Source organism: Acanthaster planci, linkage group LG17 (genome assembly GCF_054643075.1).
Source record: "Acanthaster planci isolate LZ-2023a linkage group LG17, COTS_SCS, whole genome shotgun sequence".
NCBI classification, from domain to species: domain Eukaryota; kingdom Metazoa; phylum Echinodermata; class Asteroidea; order Valvatida; family Acanthasteridae; genus Acanthaster; species Acanthaster planci.
In genome coordinates, this window is record NC_141793.1 from 6,819,454 (window position 1) to 6,836,537 (window position 17,084).

The 17,084-nt window shown below is 43.0% G+C and overlaps 1 protein-coding gene across 3 annotated transcripts in view; it reads right to left on the reverse strand.

Moving 5' to 3' along the window:
* Positions 1-3,941: 3,941 nt before the first annotated feature.
* LOC110989615 (sulfotransferase 1C4-like) overlaps positions 3,942-17,084 on the reverse strand; it is a 67,399-nt gene continuing 54,256 nt past the window's right edge. For all 3 annotated transcript variants that reach the window (XM_022254133.2, XM_022254134.2, XM_022254132.2), the window contains exons 6-7: positions 15,319-15,526; positions 3,942-15,045 (exon numbers count right to left, since the gene is read on the reverse strand). In XM_022254133.2, the coding sequence (XP_022109825.2) occupies positions 14,936-15,045; positions 15,319-15,526 (318 nt within the window). In that variant the 3' untranslated portion in view covers positions 3,942-14,935. The remainder of the gene's footprint in view (positions 15,046-15,318; positions 15,527-17,084) is intronic.

Consider the following 17,084-nt stretch of genomic DNA (forward strand, 5'->3'; position numbering starts at 1 on the left):
ACCATGGGATAAGTTATAAATGCCCGCGTGTCAAGTTCTAATGTACCTGGCGTAGGATCGACGGTCAATTTCGGTCTGACTGAGCCGTGAGTGAATGAAGTCGTGTCAAGTCTACTGCTAATTTCTAGCGTGTCCAAAGAACCAAGGCTTCAAAATCTTGATCGTCGTCATACGCTGAATTTGATTCCCCTCTGTCTAATAGAGGTATTTCTTCTGGATCAAATCCGCTTTCTGATATTTTACTTTATTATAAACGAGTTTTTATTTTTACTTTAAGCGGATGGTAAACTCGCTGGGAAAATGCCATGTTACACAAGCCAGCTTTGCGTGGCTAATGCGCCGCTCGACACGGCAGTCAATTTTAACGCGTCTTCTACCGATAATTTATTTAAATCGGGCGGTATAATTTTAAAGAGCTTATTGCTCAACATGGCGTATGTTATTGAAATTATGCTGACAACTGCACCGTGGTACACTGTGTTGGCGACGCCGTTTACGTCTATAGCTTTAGCGTTACTCATTCTTATTATATATGTTTTTAAGCTTGAATTTTTATATTTATTCCATGTCTAAAATTTTGAACGCCGGTGCGGTCGTTTAAACTTTTGGCGGCGTTTGAAAAGTATGAACTTTCTCAGGCGTTGACCCATTTTTAAAAATTAAAAACACGGCGAGCGTTCCAATCGCTAAACTGCCTAAAATTAAATTTCTGTTTTCTGTGACTGTTTTATAAATCTTTATTTCGGGCTCGGATTCACCAATTTCATTTTTGCGAGTTGCTGTTTCATCTTTTTATTGTGTTCGACTAATTTTTTACCCTGTTCTACGCGTTTCGGATTTTTAACTTTGGTCACCGTATGTACCTGGCTCTTTACCGGACTCGGGGCCGGCGTTGCTGTTGGCTGTTCTTCCGTTGACATGTTCTTTTATAATACACGTATTTTTATTAATAGCTAAATACTTCGTAGTTATTAACGTTTCTACCAGAAAAGATAGGTAAATTTCATACTTGTAACAGAGCTCGCTTAGGAAGTGACTCATCGTTTGGCTAATTATTGGATCGTTGTTTAATTTAAATAAAAATAAAAAAGCTATAGCCGAGCTCACGCAGCTCGACTATAGCATTTTAAAACAAATAAGTAACTTATTCTAGCTCGTCAGTTAATTTAAGTTTGTCAGATTTCTTTTTGTTGTTGCAACTCCAACCACAGAGGGTACAATTTGACTTAAAGTGACCTATTGACTTATTTCATCGTTCAATAGTGCACTCAGAACTCAGATTTTTTATCCACGAATTGGAGCTTTACCTTACAATCTGGATAAAAGCAGGGCTCATGGTGTTCTATTAACCCGCGGCAAAAATCGGTGTCTATGAAATGGTCAGGGTCAAATCGGCTGTGTTTTTTGTCTTCTTGGCGGCAATTACTGATCCATCTGCTAATTGTTACTTTTATGGGATCATTGAACAACTTGCAATTGTTTCGTTCTTTACCATGCTCACAAATAGCAGATCCACCGTGGCACATATGATACAATAATGTCTTTGCTTTCCGTGAATGCATTTGTGCCGGTCACTGGAAATTTTTGCCGTTTCGTTAGAGCTGATACAACCAGTACATATTTTACCATTACTTTAACTTTAAAAATATCCAGGCCTTTTTCCTTTCGGCAATTATTGCATATCTTAGCAACCATTTCAAATCTTGGCAATTTTTAAAAATATTTTCTAAGTTTTATTCACATTAAAAACCACGAAACCGGGGGCCTAGTATTAACGACTATTTTACTAAATTTAAAATTTCTTAAATGCTGTTTTAATTGATCACGTTTTTCACAGAGTATAACATCATTTTCGTCGAGCATTTGATCAAATGACGATTTATCTTTACAATAAAAAACGGCCACCAACGCCGTATTGCTCCTGTAATCTTTCAAAACGGCGTTATATTTCTGTGTCCATAGCCAACAAGAATGCAGATAATGACGTCCTGAAAATGCCATTCGACTCAGGGCGGGCACACGTGTTGCTATTTTTTTGATCGCTTTCGATATTTAATAATTTGGTAGGCTGAACAATCGTCAATAATAAATAAAGTATTTACTCCGTCAAACGCCTTTTGGTATAATTCGATCGTCTCATTTAATTTTACATTTTAAATAACGTGGGGCAAATAATTACAATCGCCTCAAATGTAAATTTACACTCGTGTTCAAATAAATCAAGCCACCATTTCGTTTTGCCACTTCCCGTATCACCCACGATTAGTGCGCAGTGAGGTGATTTATACATGTTGCCATTCATTTACTTTAACCCAATTTAATGCTTAATAAACTAAGCTCTTAAAATTTCCGCCTTCCACGGTCAAGTGAGCGTCCATTACTAAAAACACGTACATCATTAAAGACCCAGCCGTTTCGGCCGTTCTATCCATTTGAATCAAAATATCTCCCCCTCCACCTAATGGTCTACCGGAACCGTGCGCCAAATTGTCGTCGGAACTTCTAAAATCGAGCCACAGGCCGTATTTATCTTTCAAATAAGTGGCCATGTCAACGCCGGTTAAATTTAGGTCTTTTACGACCGCTCGACCTGACTCAGTCTTCGAATCTCCAAAGTACTTGCAAATTTCGGCAAAATGTTGGTATTCAAACGGCCCTTGCGAGTACTATTGATTCGGCTTGCCTTCGACCGTTACGCTCGTTTTCGTAATGTGCGGGTTGTAAAATTTTCGCAGATTTGAAACCATGGGATCTTTAAATAGGATCAAAACGCCTTTAAAATTTTTAATCTTCTGATCAATATAATGTTCCATAATGTGTTCGATTTATTGACTGTCTGTTCTTTCCACGAATGAATTCGGTCAAATAAATAATAGGCCTACACGAGTCCTTTGTGCTTTTGTCGCAAACTCGTCGCCAAATTGCGATTGGTGACGACTTCGTATTCCAAAGTCAAGTCCGAAATTGAATACTCGGCTGATGTATCGACGCTTTTTACGACTTTATCGTGCAAATTAAAAGTCAGTTGATACCTTAACGACTCTTTGAAACTTAAGGGATAAAAAGGCCCGTGATCCGTTAAAAGGGGCACGTCTAGCGCAATCGCGTAATGATTTTTAAAGGCGTCTGCTATTGCCTTATCTTTGCCGTCGTTTAACGTTGCACGCAACCTGGAGGTGGGAAAACAATCTTTTTAAAATAATCACTCTTTAAATCGTGAACGTACGCCTCGGAGAAGTACTTGTAGCCCTTCCCCAGTTCCTTCCCACCGGTGCTTTTTGATCCCCCTTTGGCATACTTTTCTACAAACCCAAATGTAAGTGTCGGGGATAACGCTTATGTCTCTCGAATTCGCCGCCATCTTGCGTTGTGTGTAGTTTCTGGTACCGCCCATGGCCTCGCATTTGGTTCACAAAATGTGACGTCAGCATAAATATTAAGAAAGGCGTATGAGCGTTCACTTTCCGAGGTTGATTCTGATTTGGGAGGATAATTAAAGCCTAACACTGAACTTCTGAGAATAAAGACCGGTAGACATATGTAATACATTTAAAACGAATAGATGGACCCATGGGATGGACCCAAGGGACCATGGCTACGTGTACTAATTTGGCCCGATAGTTTGCTGATGAACACAATTTCAAACGGGGCTTCTTTCAATTGAGTACTGTTTCAGTGGTGTGCCTTGATACGAGTAGGTTGAAATCTGAGTAATTTGGACAACTCGGACCTTACGAATTGCCTTCTTTATTTGGACATGCTAGGGATGTCATTAAGAACAGTTTATACATTGTTTTTTACTCCCAATCAAAAGCCGTAAAATTCACTGCAAGACAGTCCTTATTGTCTTTGGCCGTTACAAACGTCATGCTTATGTCAGGGGTGGGGAGCTGGCAACTTAACCCCGCCCTATGGATTCTCTTTCTTTTACAAAGGATGTAGGTATAAGAAAGTCATCAGTATATTTATTTTATCAAATAGTGGCACCAAAACCCCACAAGTATGGTGTTCTAAAGCGGACAGTACGTCTTGTGTGAGTTTGAACGTTGTGTTTGTGAATTGCAAACGTCTTGTTTGTGAGTTGGAACGTCGTGTGTGTCAGTTCGAGGTGTTTGTGAGTGGTCAGGGCCAATGTCATGGATCATTAGCATGATTTCTTCCTTGATAAAAAAAGGATTACCAACCAAAAATCCATGCCATTTTTATGATAAGCGACATCAGGTGAACACCAGTCACAGGCAATATATATAACAAATAAACATTTTGGTTGGTAATCCTGTTCCAACTCACACACAGGACGTTCAAACTCACAAACACAACGTTCGAACTCACAAATACGACTTTCAAACAAATACACGACGTTTGCCTGTCCACTTTAGAGCACCATAAACAAGACATCACACTGAAATAAAGCCAGAATGAGCTTTTCTCATTGAATGAACCCGAAGCAAAATTCACTTTTTAATTCCCCCAGCCCCCAAAAACCAACAGCTGCATAAGTCACTGCCGACAATTCTTCTGAGTATTTGCCAGATAATTATTTCCAATAGACATCACAGATATTCTTAACAACACAAAAAGGAATGAAATCACTGCTTTATGTCTTTCTTCCACTAATAAACACCAATGATATTAAATACGCTGTTATGTAAGACTCTTTTTCACGGTAATGAAAATTTCACCATACCTGACCAAAATAACAACCCTATTTACAGCAAAATGGCCAGTGGGGTTGTGTGCTTTTAGTTAGTACACCAGTGATTTCTTAACGTTTTGGAAAATTACTGTGGCGGTGGGAAGATAACAAATAGACCCATCAATTATCTTGTTTTGTGAAATAAAAGCGCTGACAGGAATTCTAGCACAATGCAGATTATCGCATTTTTGTAAATATACATGCAATGAGGGGAAAACAGTAAATACGGCCAGATTAGTGAACCCGGAGAGAATCAAACAGAAAAAAAATCTTTTCTTTGCATGTGCCTATAACTTTCAATTCCAGCGTGTTATCAAATGTTTTGTAATGTTCACCCTTTAATTAAATTCAGCTTATTGTGTTTCAAGGAACATGTATTGGGTTCAAGTGGCCTTTTGGTGCTGAAAATGCTGACTTTTGTTCAAATATTTTCTACATTACTTTGTGTTTGTCGTAAGTTTGAAATTGGCACTTGTAAAACAAAGTTAAAAGTTTATAAATCTTGCTGGTTGGGGCCACTTCATTCCTTTGGAGCCTCCATACTTTCCTTATATGCCAACGCTACAAGTAATTTTACAACGTTGCAAGCAAACTCCAACAACTCAAACAACACCACGGTGAAGTGTAGCAACTATTCTTGGGTGAGTTTGTTCCAAGTTTTCCATAAATTTCGCCCACATACCGCACATCATCTGTAATAGCGGGAATTTCGGTCATTGCATATCCATTCGAACTCAAAGGAAATTGACCAGAATAACTCATGTCTTACCCATCTCTGGTGATGTTCAACTAAACCCGGGCCCCAGAACTATAAAAATCCCAAGTATCCTTGTGGAGTTTATGGGAAAAAATGTTAATGCAGACCAAAAAGTCACGGAGTGCGAGATTCACAATAGTGCGCCTCCAAGAGTTGAAACGCGTTAGCGAATCACAACGTGCGAAATTAGATATTACATCAGCTCATCTGTGTTGAAGACTGCTGATCGCACTGCCCCCACGAAAAGGATATTTTGCTGATTTCAATGTAGGTCAAATTATGGGCTTCTGAGCACGTCATACAAAGAATTCATTTTACTTGTCATCATAGAGTTGTCAACTCGATCTGTACAATAAAATCAGTTTTATACAGCATGTCCCTCAAAATGGAACCCAAATGCAGTAATCATTTTCTCCCTGGGTATTAATAAACATTACATCAAATTAAAGCTGACATTGTTTTCTAACTGTATGGACAATTTGAAGCTCTACCAATGATTCAGAGATATTTTCAGCTACGTAACACAGAACTCTATTCAGCTCAGTATCCTCATTCTGTATGCCATTTTCAATGGTCTTATGTGTTTAATGGAACAAACGTAGCTGCGTAGTTACTGCGTCTTATAAAAGTAACTTTGTCTTATATAACCATCTGCGTACTGCCTCATCGGATTTAAATGAAGACTTAAGTTTTGAGGAGATAACATTTTAAGTTTGACTTGATACTAAAACAACAATTTCCCTAGTAATCATTTTGGGTGATACTAAATGTCACTTTTAGGTTGCGTTTCTTTGGGGGCAAAGCTGTATTACAGAAGTAGTAATATTATACTTGAGGGCCTTGTCCTTGGCAAAAGGCTACAGGGTAAAAGCCTGGGCATAGACCTTTTCGCTGATAAATTCATCAGTGCCAAGCAGTGCACCCCCACACTGGAAGCCAAGCTGGAATAAAAGGAACCACTAGGAAAAGGGGTTCCAAGGGCATGACAACTGCTTGTGTGGTTCCCAGACCAAAGCTTTGTTTTGGGGAAGCAGCAAAATATTTTATCAAACGTTAATACTGTAAATGTACAAGTGAACAAATTTAAGGTGTTTCCTTTCTCCCTGGCAAAACAGAACTATCTTAAATACTGAAGACTTTGCAAACAGCTCAAAGCTGAAAGTAGTGTGTGCATGTGTCTTTGCACAACAGCAAAATTTTTAAACAATTTACCTGGAAAATTTTGGGGCACATTTTTGAGCACATTTTTAGACGAGGAACAAAGATTAGGGCTATTATACTGGTGAAAGCATGTACTATCAAAGTTATCACTGTTCATGGCAACGATAATAGATTAACAAGTTTGAAACATCAAAACTAACAAAAAGAGATGAATCCATAAAATTTAGCAATTCATATCCACAACACAACTACACATAAGAGTTGTGCTGCATAATACAATAAATGATGTTGCATATGCCACATACGTTCACCCTCACGACTTCGCAGCGCATGCGCACACGATCACTTTACTGTGGATTCCGATGCAGGTGGCGTGGGACACTGTTCCGACTCTTCTTTCCGCACAGTACAAATACATCTTTTAAAAATCTAATTATCTACAAAACATCCACACAGAACCAAACTGAAGCGATCCAAGGATTCAGGTCTTTGAGGATCACAGATGAAGGTTAAAATCGACTATACTCCTAAAAAAAGGATAAAAACAAATAAAAATGTCTCCTTCAGTGGAGAAGATTGTAACAATATATTGCGCCGCTGCAAGTTGGCAGATCGCCCACTCTAAGTGCAAACTAGGAGTTTTGGCGCGCGTTCGCTCAGACATGTGAGTGCGCAGGGATGTGTATCAGCAGAGAGAGCGGAATGCACGACAGCATTTGGGCAACCTTCAGTTGTCGGACGTTAAGTTTTTGGTGAATATAGACAAGAAACGAAAATCACGGGCAACGGGGTGAACTTACTGCTGTAAGTAGCCTTTTATCTTGTTCTTTCCTTAGGCTATGAAAATTCTAGTGAAGGCCTACACATTTCCAACTTCCGGAAGTCGATCCCCCCATCAGGCAATCGCCCACTGAGTTGTTCTACAGTCACTCCTCCCTTACAACCGGCCGCTACCACATACCACCGGCCGCTGATAGACTATTCCGGCCGCCGATATTTTCCCAACCATTATTTCGTTGGACACCGAGCAACAAAATCACTGCCACGGCTGAGAGCGAGTAGGCCTACAGAGGCTATTGTGAGAAAACCAACTGCTGTCAGTTGTCAATTGTTCAGCTGAACAAGAAATTAAAAGAGGAATATTTGAGGCTGAGCAGGGAAATAGAACGCCTTTCACAAACTCTCAGCAGCTACTTTGCCAAAAGCTGCTCCAGCATTGCAGTGCAGAATGGAGACCAACGGGCCGCTCCTACAGGGTAGCTGCATCGGTTGCACGCGAATCGGCTACGCCAGGGACTGCAGTACCGAATGGAAATCAGCGGGCCGCTCCAAGGGTAGCTGCGCCGGTTGGACGCCAACCGACCGCTGCAGGGACTGCAGTGCAGAATGGAGATCAACCAGCCGCTCCAAGGGTATTGCTAAGAGTGGAAAAAGAACGCCGGCTCGCCGATCTCAAGAAAGTGCATAATGTTCAATTCGCGCCAACACCGAAGACCCTGCGATAGAAACAGAGCAGGGAACAGATATACAGAGTCAGCTTAAAGAAATAGCTGAACAACTAGAGATGATGAAGAAAAAGATCCAGACACGTGGGACTAGCCGGAAGGGTTCGAATCAGAAGAACACACGCGGACCCAAGTGTTATGAATGCCAGAAGTATGGCCACATGAAACAGCAGTGCCCAAAACTGAAAAAAGCCGATGTGTCATCGACTGGTGACACCAGTTCAAAGCCGATCGAATCAAAGGAAAATCCGGGAAACTGCGACGTGCTGCGTCTGAAGGCCAAGACCCAGCAAAGACAGAGGGGACCAACACAAAATTACCTGGGAATGTTGCTGCTGCAAGGTTACATGTTGACGCCCAAGTCAACGGGGTTGAGGTAGTTGCTCTTGTGGATACTGGTGCCACGTTATCAATTCTATCGAAGAAAGTCTTCACAAAGTTACCTGAGGAAGCCCGGCAGAATTCAACAAGCACGAACACGAAGGTGCAACTAGCAGACCTTGGTCTTGCTAGGGGAGGTGGATGCAACACTTCAGCTTGGTGTCGGCAAATTCGGCACAGATTTAGAGTGGCCAACATTACTAACGATATGTTACTAGGTTTGGATTTTCTGCGAACCATGCAGGATTGCCTGATTGGCGTTACAAATCGAAGTCTGGACTGGGGGGGGGGGAACTGGAGCTGCCCAGTGGAAAGCCGGCAGAAGTGCTGTCGTGTGATTGTTGTGGATACAGTTGTCATTGCCCCCCACACTGAGATGGTTGTAGCAAGGAACTTGGAAGACCCTGTACCGTACAGGATAATAGGACCGAGTGATACCTTGGTGAAGAAAAACAACCCGATGCTTGCCCCCACCATAGTAAGTATAGCTTACAAAACGCTCCCTTTGAGATCGTTATAAAGCCCACTGAGAGTTCAGTGACCTTGTATAAGGGAACTACAGCCGGGACATTCCTGATAATAGACGCAGTTGGGCCTAGAATTGACTTGTCGCAGTCCGATCTAGAAAAACCACAGGAAAGAATTAATCGCGTGAGCCATCCAAGGGAGAGGCAGGAAAAGATGGGTGAAATCCCACACTATATTTTAGAATTGTACATGACGAGTCCAGAGTATCTTCACAGGAAGGAGACTGATCAGTTAAATGAACTATTGATTGAGTACCAGGCACAGTTTGCCTCAAAGGAAGGAGACTTGGGCCGAACAGATCTGACGAGGCACCAGATAGAAACAGGTAACATTGCACTCATCAGACAGCCTGTGCGACGACTTCCTATTCATCAGAGAGCTGTAGCCGAAGCGGGAATTGCTTCAATGCTTAGAAGAGGTGTCATCTAGCCAGCGTCTGGACCTTGGGCCTCACCCGTTGTCCTGGTCCGTAAAAAGGATGGAAGTGTCAGATTCTGCGTGGATTACAAGTGACTTAATGCAATCACCCAGAAGGACGCATATCCCATTCCCGCATCGATGACACAATCGACGCTCTAGCTGGATCTACTTACTCCAGTATCTTTGACCTTGCATCTGGGTACTGGCAGGTGCCCATGGCGGCAGAACATAAGCCCCAGACAGCATTTTCCATATACTATGGTCTGTTCCAGTTCGAGGTGATGCCATTTGGCTTATGTAATGCGCCCTCGACTTTCGAACGCCTTATGGGGAAGGTGCCCACTGGGCTGCAATAGCAGACTTGCCTAGTATACCTAGATGACATCATAGTGTATAGTCGAACATACGAGGCGCATCTGCAGCGCCTACGGCTTCTCCAGGATAAAGGTTGCTTGGTTGAAACTGCAACCCAAGAAATGCCACCTTTTCCAAGAGGAAGTTGCCTTCCTTGAACATGTTGTGTCGTCAGACGGTGTGAAAACAGATCCTGACAAGATTCAGCGGGTTGAAAACTGGCCGGTTCCCACCAATGTTCGTGAGGTGCGAGGGTTCCTACGCCTCGCCTCCTGTTACAGGAGATTTGTACCGAGCTTTGCTGAGCTGGCCCGACCTCTTCACCGCCTGACAGAGGCATCACCATTGGACAGAGGAATGTCAAACCGCTTTTGACAGCTTGAAGAGAAGGTTGGTTTCCTCCCCCATCTTGGCATACCCTACAGCCACTGACATTTACACTTGACACAGACGCTAGTGACTGTGGCATAGGGGCTGTGTTGTCCCGAAAGCAAGACGATGCAGAGACCATCGCCCGAGTGTTCGTTGATGACTTTGTATGTAGACTTGGCGATTGCCTATTCCAGTCGAGCCTTGACAAAAAGTGAGCGTAACTACTGTGTCACAAGGAAGAGCTACTTGCGGTTGTGTACTTTGTGGAGTATTACCGCCATTACCTATATGGACGAAAGTTTCTTATCCGAACAGGCCATGGGGCATTGAGATGGCTCTTTGGATTCAAGGAACGATTGGGTCAGGCTGCAAAGTGGATCCAACTCCTAGCTGAATATGGGGTTAAAATTCAGCATAATCTGGGCAGGCGTCATAGAAACGCAGACGCTATGTCAAGAAGACCGTGCAAGCCGTGCACTCGCCCAGAACCATCAGATTCAGAAAGAACGTCCCCACCAGATATTGCACCGGCATGTCCTATTGTAGAGAAGAACCAACAATGGGAGATGAACAAATCTGGGCCGAACAGATCTGACGAGGCACCAGATAGAAACAGGTAACATTGCACTCATCAGACAGCCTGTGCGACGACTTCCTATTCATCAGAGAGCTGTAGCCGAAGCGGGAATTGCTTCAATGCTTAGAAGAGGTGTCATCAAGCCAGCATCTGGACCTTGGGCCTCACCCGTTGTCCTGGTCCGTAAAAAGGATAGAAGTGTCAGATTCTGCGTGGATTACAGGTGACTTAATGCAATCACCCAGAAGGACGCATATCCCATTCCCGCATCGATGACACAATCGACGCTCTAGCTGGATCTACTTACTCCAGTATCTTTGACCTTGCATCTGGGTACTGGCAGGTGCCCATGGCGGAAGAACATAAGCCCAAGACAGCATTTTCCATATACTACGGTCTGGTCTGGTCTATGGTCCTAGCTGAATATGGGGTTGAAATTCAGCAAAAACCGGGCAGGCATCATAGAAACGCAGACGCTATGTCAAGAAGACCGTGCAAGTCGTGCACTCGCCCAGAACCATCAGATTCAGAAAGAAAGTCCCCACCAGATATTGCACCGGCATGTCCTATTGTAGGAGAGATGAACGGTTTTTGCTGGCAAACCCAAGAATGACTTATCAATCCAGGAACCTTACCAAGATGGAATGTGTCGTGTAGCACAGAAAGTCGAGACCAACTGGCCACAGAGTTTCAAGAAAGCTGAGCTGAGAGGGAAGTAGCTAGCAGACGAGACGCTAGGTAAAGTTATTGGATGGTTGGAATCTGGAAAAGACAGACCTACTTGGCGCGATATTTCTGTACAAGGCGCTTGGTGAAAGACTCTCTGGGGATCTGGGACTAGTCATGCATGAGGAACAGTGTTCTACACAAGAGATTGGAGGATAACACGGGCGATACTGTCATTTTTTGTCCCATCAGAGTTGCAAGGGGAGATCCGGACAAGTTTACACAACAGCCCAACTGGAGGACATCTTGGGGTTAAGACGTTTGAAAAGCTGAATGGTCGCTTTTATTGGTATAAGATGCGGGAGACTGTAGCAGACTGGTGTCGACGGTGTTTGGCATGCGCCCAACAGGAGATGCCAAACTGTCACGCAAGGGCGAAGCTCCAAAAGCAAATCTCGGGCTTACCGATGAAGAGAGTCGGCACAGATATTACAGGACCTTTCCCAGAGACCCAACGCCGTAACCGATATGTGCTAGTAGTTTCGGACTACTTCAAAAAGTGGTCTGAAGCCTATGCCATTCCTTCTATCGATGCAGAGACCATCGCCCGAGTGTTCGTTGATGACTTTGTATGTAGATTTGGTGCTTCTCATCAGCTCCGCAGTGACCAAGGTCGACAATTTGAGAGTAATCTTTTTCGTTGGATATGTAGCTTATTGGGCATAGACAAGACAAAGACCACGCCCTACCAACTGGAGAGTGACGGGCAAGTTGACAGGTTGAATAGAACTATGTAGACAATACTGGGAACATACACAGCGGCAAATCAAAAGGATTGCGATAGATATTTTTCTACGGTGATTATGGCATATAGGGCCTGACCTCACGAGAGCACTGGACAAAGTCCAAACAGGATGGTGCTTGGTTGAGAGACCGATCTTCCAATTGACCTCATCTGTGGTTTTCAGCAGGAAGAGGCATAAGAGACCCTGGCCTATGCCAACGAACTGAGACATAAAATGGAGCACTCCCATGACACTGCAAGAAAACACTTGAAAAGATCAGCTCTCTAACAACGCCGCCATTACAACCTCAAAGCACACCCAGAGCTGTACCGCAATGGCGACGCAGTGATGGTTCGTGTTGTCAGCAGAGAAGTGGGACTTTCTCCGAAGCAACAGCCAAAATGGAACGGCCCTTATCTAATCAAGACGATAAGTGACGTAGTGGCCAGGATTCAGAAAAGTAGCAGACATAAGCCTAGAGTGGTACACGTAAATTTGGTCATGACTGGACAGGGACAGTCAGTCAGATCATAGTAACACTGAACAAGTACCATCAGAACTGGACAATGTTGGGGATGAGGGAATGATCCACAATGGAGGAGCAGGCACCATGGAACACGAACCCTTGCCTACGAACATTCTGACGAAAAGACGCAAGAAACATCTGAAGCCTTGGCGACTTCTAACCTAGACATTGACGAACCAAGGCCAAAGGGACGAAAACGCAACCCCGACAGATATAGGGAATGGTCACTTTAGCACCGTCTTTGTGTGTGTTTCTTCCTAATCTGTGCAGGTTGATCATGGATCGTGACTGAAGCCGCTCCCCTCAAAAAGAACTGGTGCGTAGAGTGCAACACTGGATTTAAGTCTTTGTCAGCGTACCGGAGGCATGTGGACAAACATCACGTGCAGAGAAAGAAGTTAAGGTGCCCATACTGCGATAAGACCTTCACACGCAATCACGATCTAGATAGACATTGGGGATAAATCACCGTGAAAAGGATCGCAGCCCACAACGATCTCCCTCGGTACCCAGGACACTAGGAAGAGACATAGATGTCTTGAGCGTCTACGCAGAACCTGTACACACAAGCATCCCTAACCCTACGAAGCCTTGCCCTGACAAAGACCACCATTTATGTGCGGACGTCTTCAAGAGTAGGAGAGAATTCATCACTGCCAACACATTGGGACGCATCATCACAGACCGATGGTGCATTGGAGTTCAGTCAATGGAGCGGATCACCAAAGAGCTCATGGATGGCAAAGAGGTAGTAGCCTGCATCGTGCGTGAAAAGACAGTACTAATTCCATCGTAGAGGAGCATTTTTGTTAAGCCACAGTTCGTTATTTTAACCCTAGGACGAAGCACCTTGTCCAATACAACGGCCAATGCAGTACCGTGTGTTAAAATTGTCCAAGATTTATTTTGTGGATAAAACGATCCCTATTCAATGTCTTTTTTCAGTTTTCTTCAGCATAAATCAGATGGAAACCTTCCTAAGAAGACTTCCCAGTATGTTTTGTGGGGGAAGTGTCCTTTTTGGGGCGTGGTCTGCAGTGGGGTGATCCCGAGGAGGCAACCTACGTCAATTGTTGACACTAATGCAGGACGTTGTGCCAAAATTGTCTCAGATTTGTAAAACGATCCCTATTCAATGTTTTTTTCTGTTTCTTTCAAAATATATCAGAAAGAGGCTTTCCTAGAAAGACTTCTCAGTGTGTTTTGTGGGGGAAGTGTCCTTTTTGGGGGCGCGGCCTGCAGTGGGGGGCGCGGCCTGCACTGGGGGGCGCTGAATTCAACAATACGGAAATACATCGGCGATACCGAAAATATACGGGAAATTCCCGCTATGCATACTTGAATCACCGTGACTCACTCATCCTGGGCCTTTATAGCACAACAGCTGGGCCTAGACAGTGTAAATAATTCCACGTGGCCAGCCTCCCCAGACCCAGGCTCTGCCCTGTCAATCACAAGGGCTTATCCAGGACTCCAGGTCAACACATTATCTGTTTACAGTGCTGGCGCCAACCACAAGCTTCCAGACACATTGGCAAGCATCCCTGACATTGGCTTGATACATTTTCCAAAGGGAGAAGGAGTATTTTAGGGGGGAATAGGTATTGCGTGTATCATCATAAAATAGCAGTGTTTTGTGCACAAACATATGGGAATGGATATGGACCCCCCGTTTCAGTCACTGCCAGGGCCATACCAAGATTGACACCCCTCTCAATAGTTAGGTGGGGAAAAGTTAGGAAAAGCCACGGGAGTTCGATCAGATGATGCGTGGCAGTTAGTAGAACGATCAAATCACGCGATTTCTGAGACTCTTTAGTCTTGAAAAGAGAACATTTTCTAAGATAACTGATTTATCACTTCTAATGAATAAGTTTTGCTTGATAGAGCTAATGAAGTAAGAGACAATTTTCGTTACAAAGAGTGTCAATCCTGTTCGTTTTAAAGAAAACAACAGATGATTCTAGAAGTGGTTTTTCCAGGGTTTTCCTTAAATTCAGAAGGTTTCTTTGTATAACCGTACCCTTGATAAGTGGAAAGTTTTCATGTTGTTACTAAAATTAAGGTATTCGCTTAAGGTTTCTGAAGTTGTAAGAAAATGCAGTTATGGCAACAGTGGAGTTTTTAAAGGTTTAAAAGAAAAACAGATGTGAGGACACATCCCTTCTGAAGCAGGGGATAATGTAACAATACTGCGCCGCTTACATTTACTGAAAATCAAAGGACAACTCTGATCCCATGACTTCTTTCTGATAAAGTTCATCAAACAGTTCGTTCTGAGCCACAGAGAAGTACTTTTTCCAGTCGCCAACTTGCCCTGTAAAGAAAACATAAACAATACTTGAAAAGCCGCATGTCATCTTTAGTAGCATTTTTGTGGTTTCCTTTCCAAAAGTATACACGAGAGTTGATTAAAACGAAGTCAGCATCATAACCCGCACCCGTGTCTTCTTTGAAATTTCATTATAATCATACCTATTCTCGCTTCTGACGTCAACTGTTCAAATCCTCCACCAGTTGCTGCTTGAAAATTGAAAAGTCACAGTTTGTCGGCTAAGAGCCGCCCATCGCATTTTCTACCACAATTTACCTTTGCGCATGAATGATACCATCTTTTCCTTCGGTGGCTGGTTCAATACCTCGCAGTCACTTCCAAACTCCAATACCATGTCTGGATTGGCTGTAGGGTCCTTTTTCATGTTTTGAAAACTGCACTTCTCTACAATTTTCTGTATGTCTTTTTGCGTCACGGGTCGCTCTAAGAAATCGGCAGTCAGTTGTACAGCACTCTTCAGATCCTTAAAGGTAAGAAACCCATGTGTACTCAGAGTCAGAAAAATACAGAGTCTGCACACATACATGTACTGGAATTGATCGGAATATTTAGGTTGTAAATTCTTTGATCGACATTGCATACGTCAACCAACGGGTTTCATGACGGAAAGTATTGAGAAATCTTTGTCAAAGTGCGGTTTTGACAATCTTATAGAACATTAAGGTACAAAATACTGTAGGGGTACGAGTTTTAGCAGCCGTCCAGTTGAAGTAAAAGTAATTCATTCGTAGAGGTCATGAATATTCAGTGGCTATTTGTTTCAGTGTACTTGCTTTTACAACTACTGGGTTCTTTTTGAAAAGTATTAAATATCGTTTGTGGAAGAGTTAGTGAAATTCTTAGGTAAAATTACTTTTGTCACTGTTAGCTGAATAATTTAGACGATAGATACATTTTCAATTGGATTTTGCGAACAATGAGGGGGTGGCACCAAACACTAGAATAGCACGCACATAGTTTCGCGCTCTCTCGCTGCTGTCTTCTTGCTGCCTATATTAGTGACACAACAGCATCACAAATTACTTTCTCTTTTCCCGGATTTAGGGGATAAAGTCATTCGCATTTCTGCCATTGAGCTTGTCCTGCAAAGTTCATAGAAGATATTGATCTGTGTGGCTTTCAGTTTGATCTATTCTTGCGGCGCAGGGCGAGTGACATTCGCTGAGTGGTCAGAGTTTCTTTTCGAAGTTGAATGGCCTTTCTGTATGTTGACATTGCACACAGTGCTGTACTGCATTAGTCAATGGCAGCGTAACGTAATGTACATACATTATGGGTTACGCGCGGAGCACAATTGTGCACATAGGTTGTAATTACTCTGTCCCAGTACTTAAATTGCATACTCTTATGAGTTGTCAAGATGTTTTTGTGTGTGTGTATTTATGACTTCAATACTAGGACAGAATGGAGCGTGCCTTGCGAATAAAAAGGAAAGATTTCTGTCGTAAGATTTATGTTCAAGTATGTACATGTGCTTGGGTTTGTAAAGGCATATCAGTCAATTTGTTCAATATTCATCGTTAAAATATACTCTTTTGCGTTGCTCAAACGGATCTTTTATTTTTGTTGTTTATTGTTCGTTGACAAATGCTTCGGACGAAAGTTTAATCTAGAGAGGCACATGGAAAATATCCATGTTGAGGAGGAGTCAGACATGAATGAAGTTGACGAAAGCTCGGATTCTGTTGAGGAGGTCGATGACGAAACCTCGGATGAAGACAGTTCAGATTTGGAAGACAATGCCGCCTACCAAGATTGGCTGGCTGAAGCTAAAGAAACACATAGTGGGATGAGGGATGAAAAATATGACAAGTTTGTCAACGAAGGCATGGATGAAGATCAAGCCAGGCAGAAGGCAAACAGAAAGACCCTCTGGGCAGTCAGGAGTTCCTGACCTATATTTGAGGGGAAATGAAACTCACAAAGACATTGTGGATGATCTCGATGGAAAACTTGATAAAGGCATGAACGTCAACAAAGCTTTGAATAGAGTTTTGCCTAAACATGCTGAAAAAAACTGC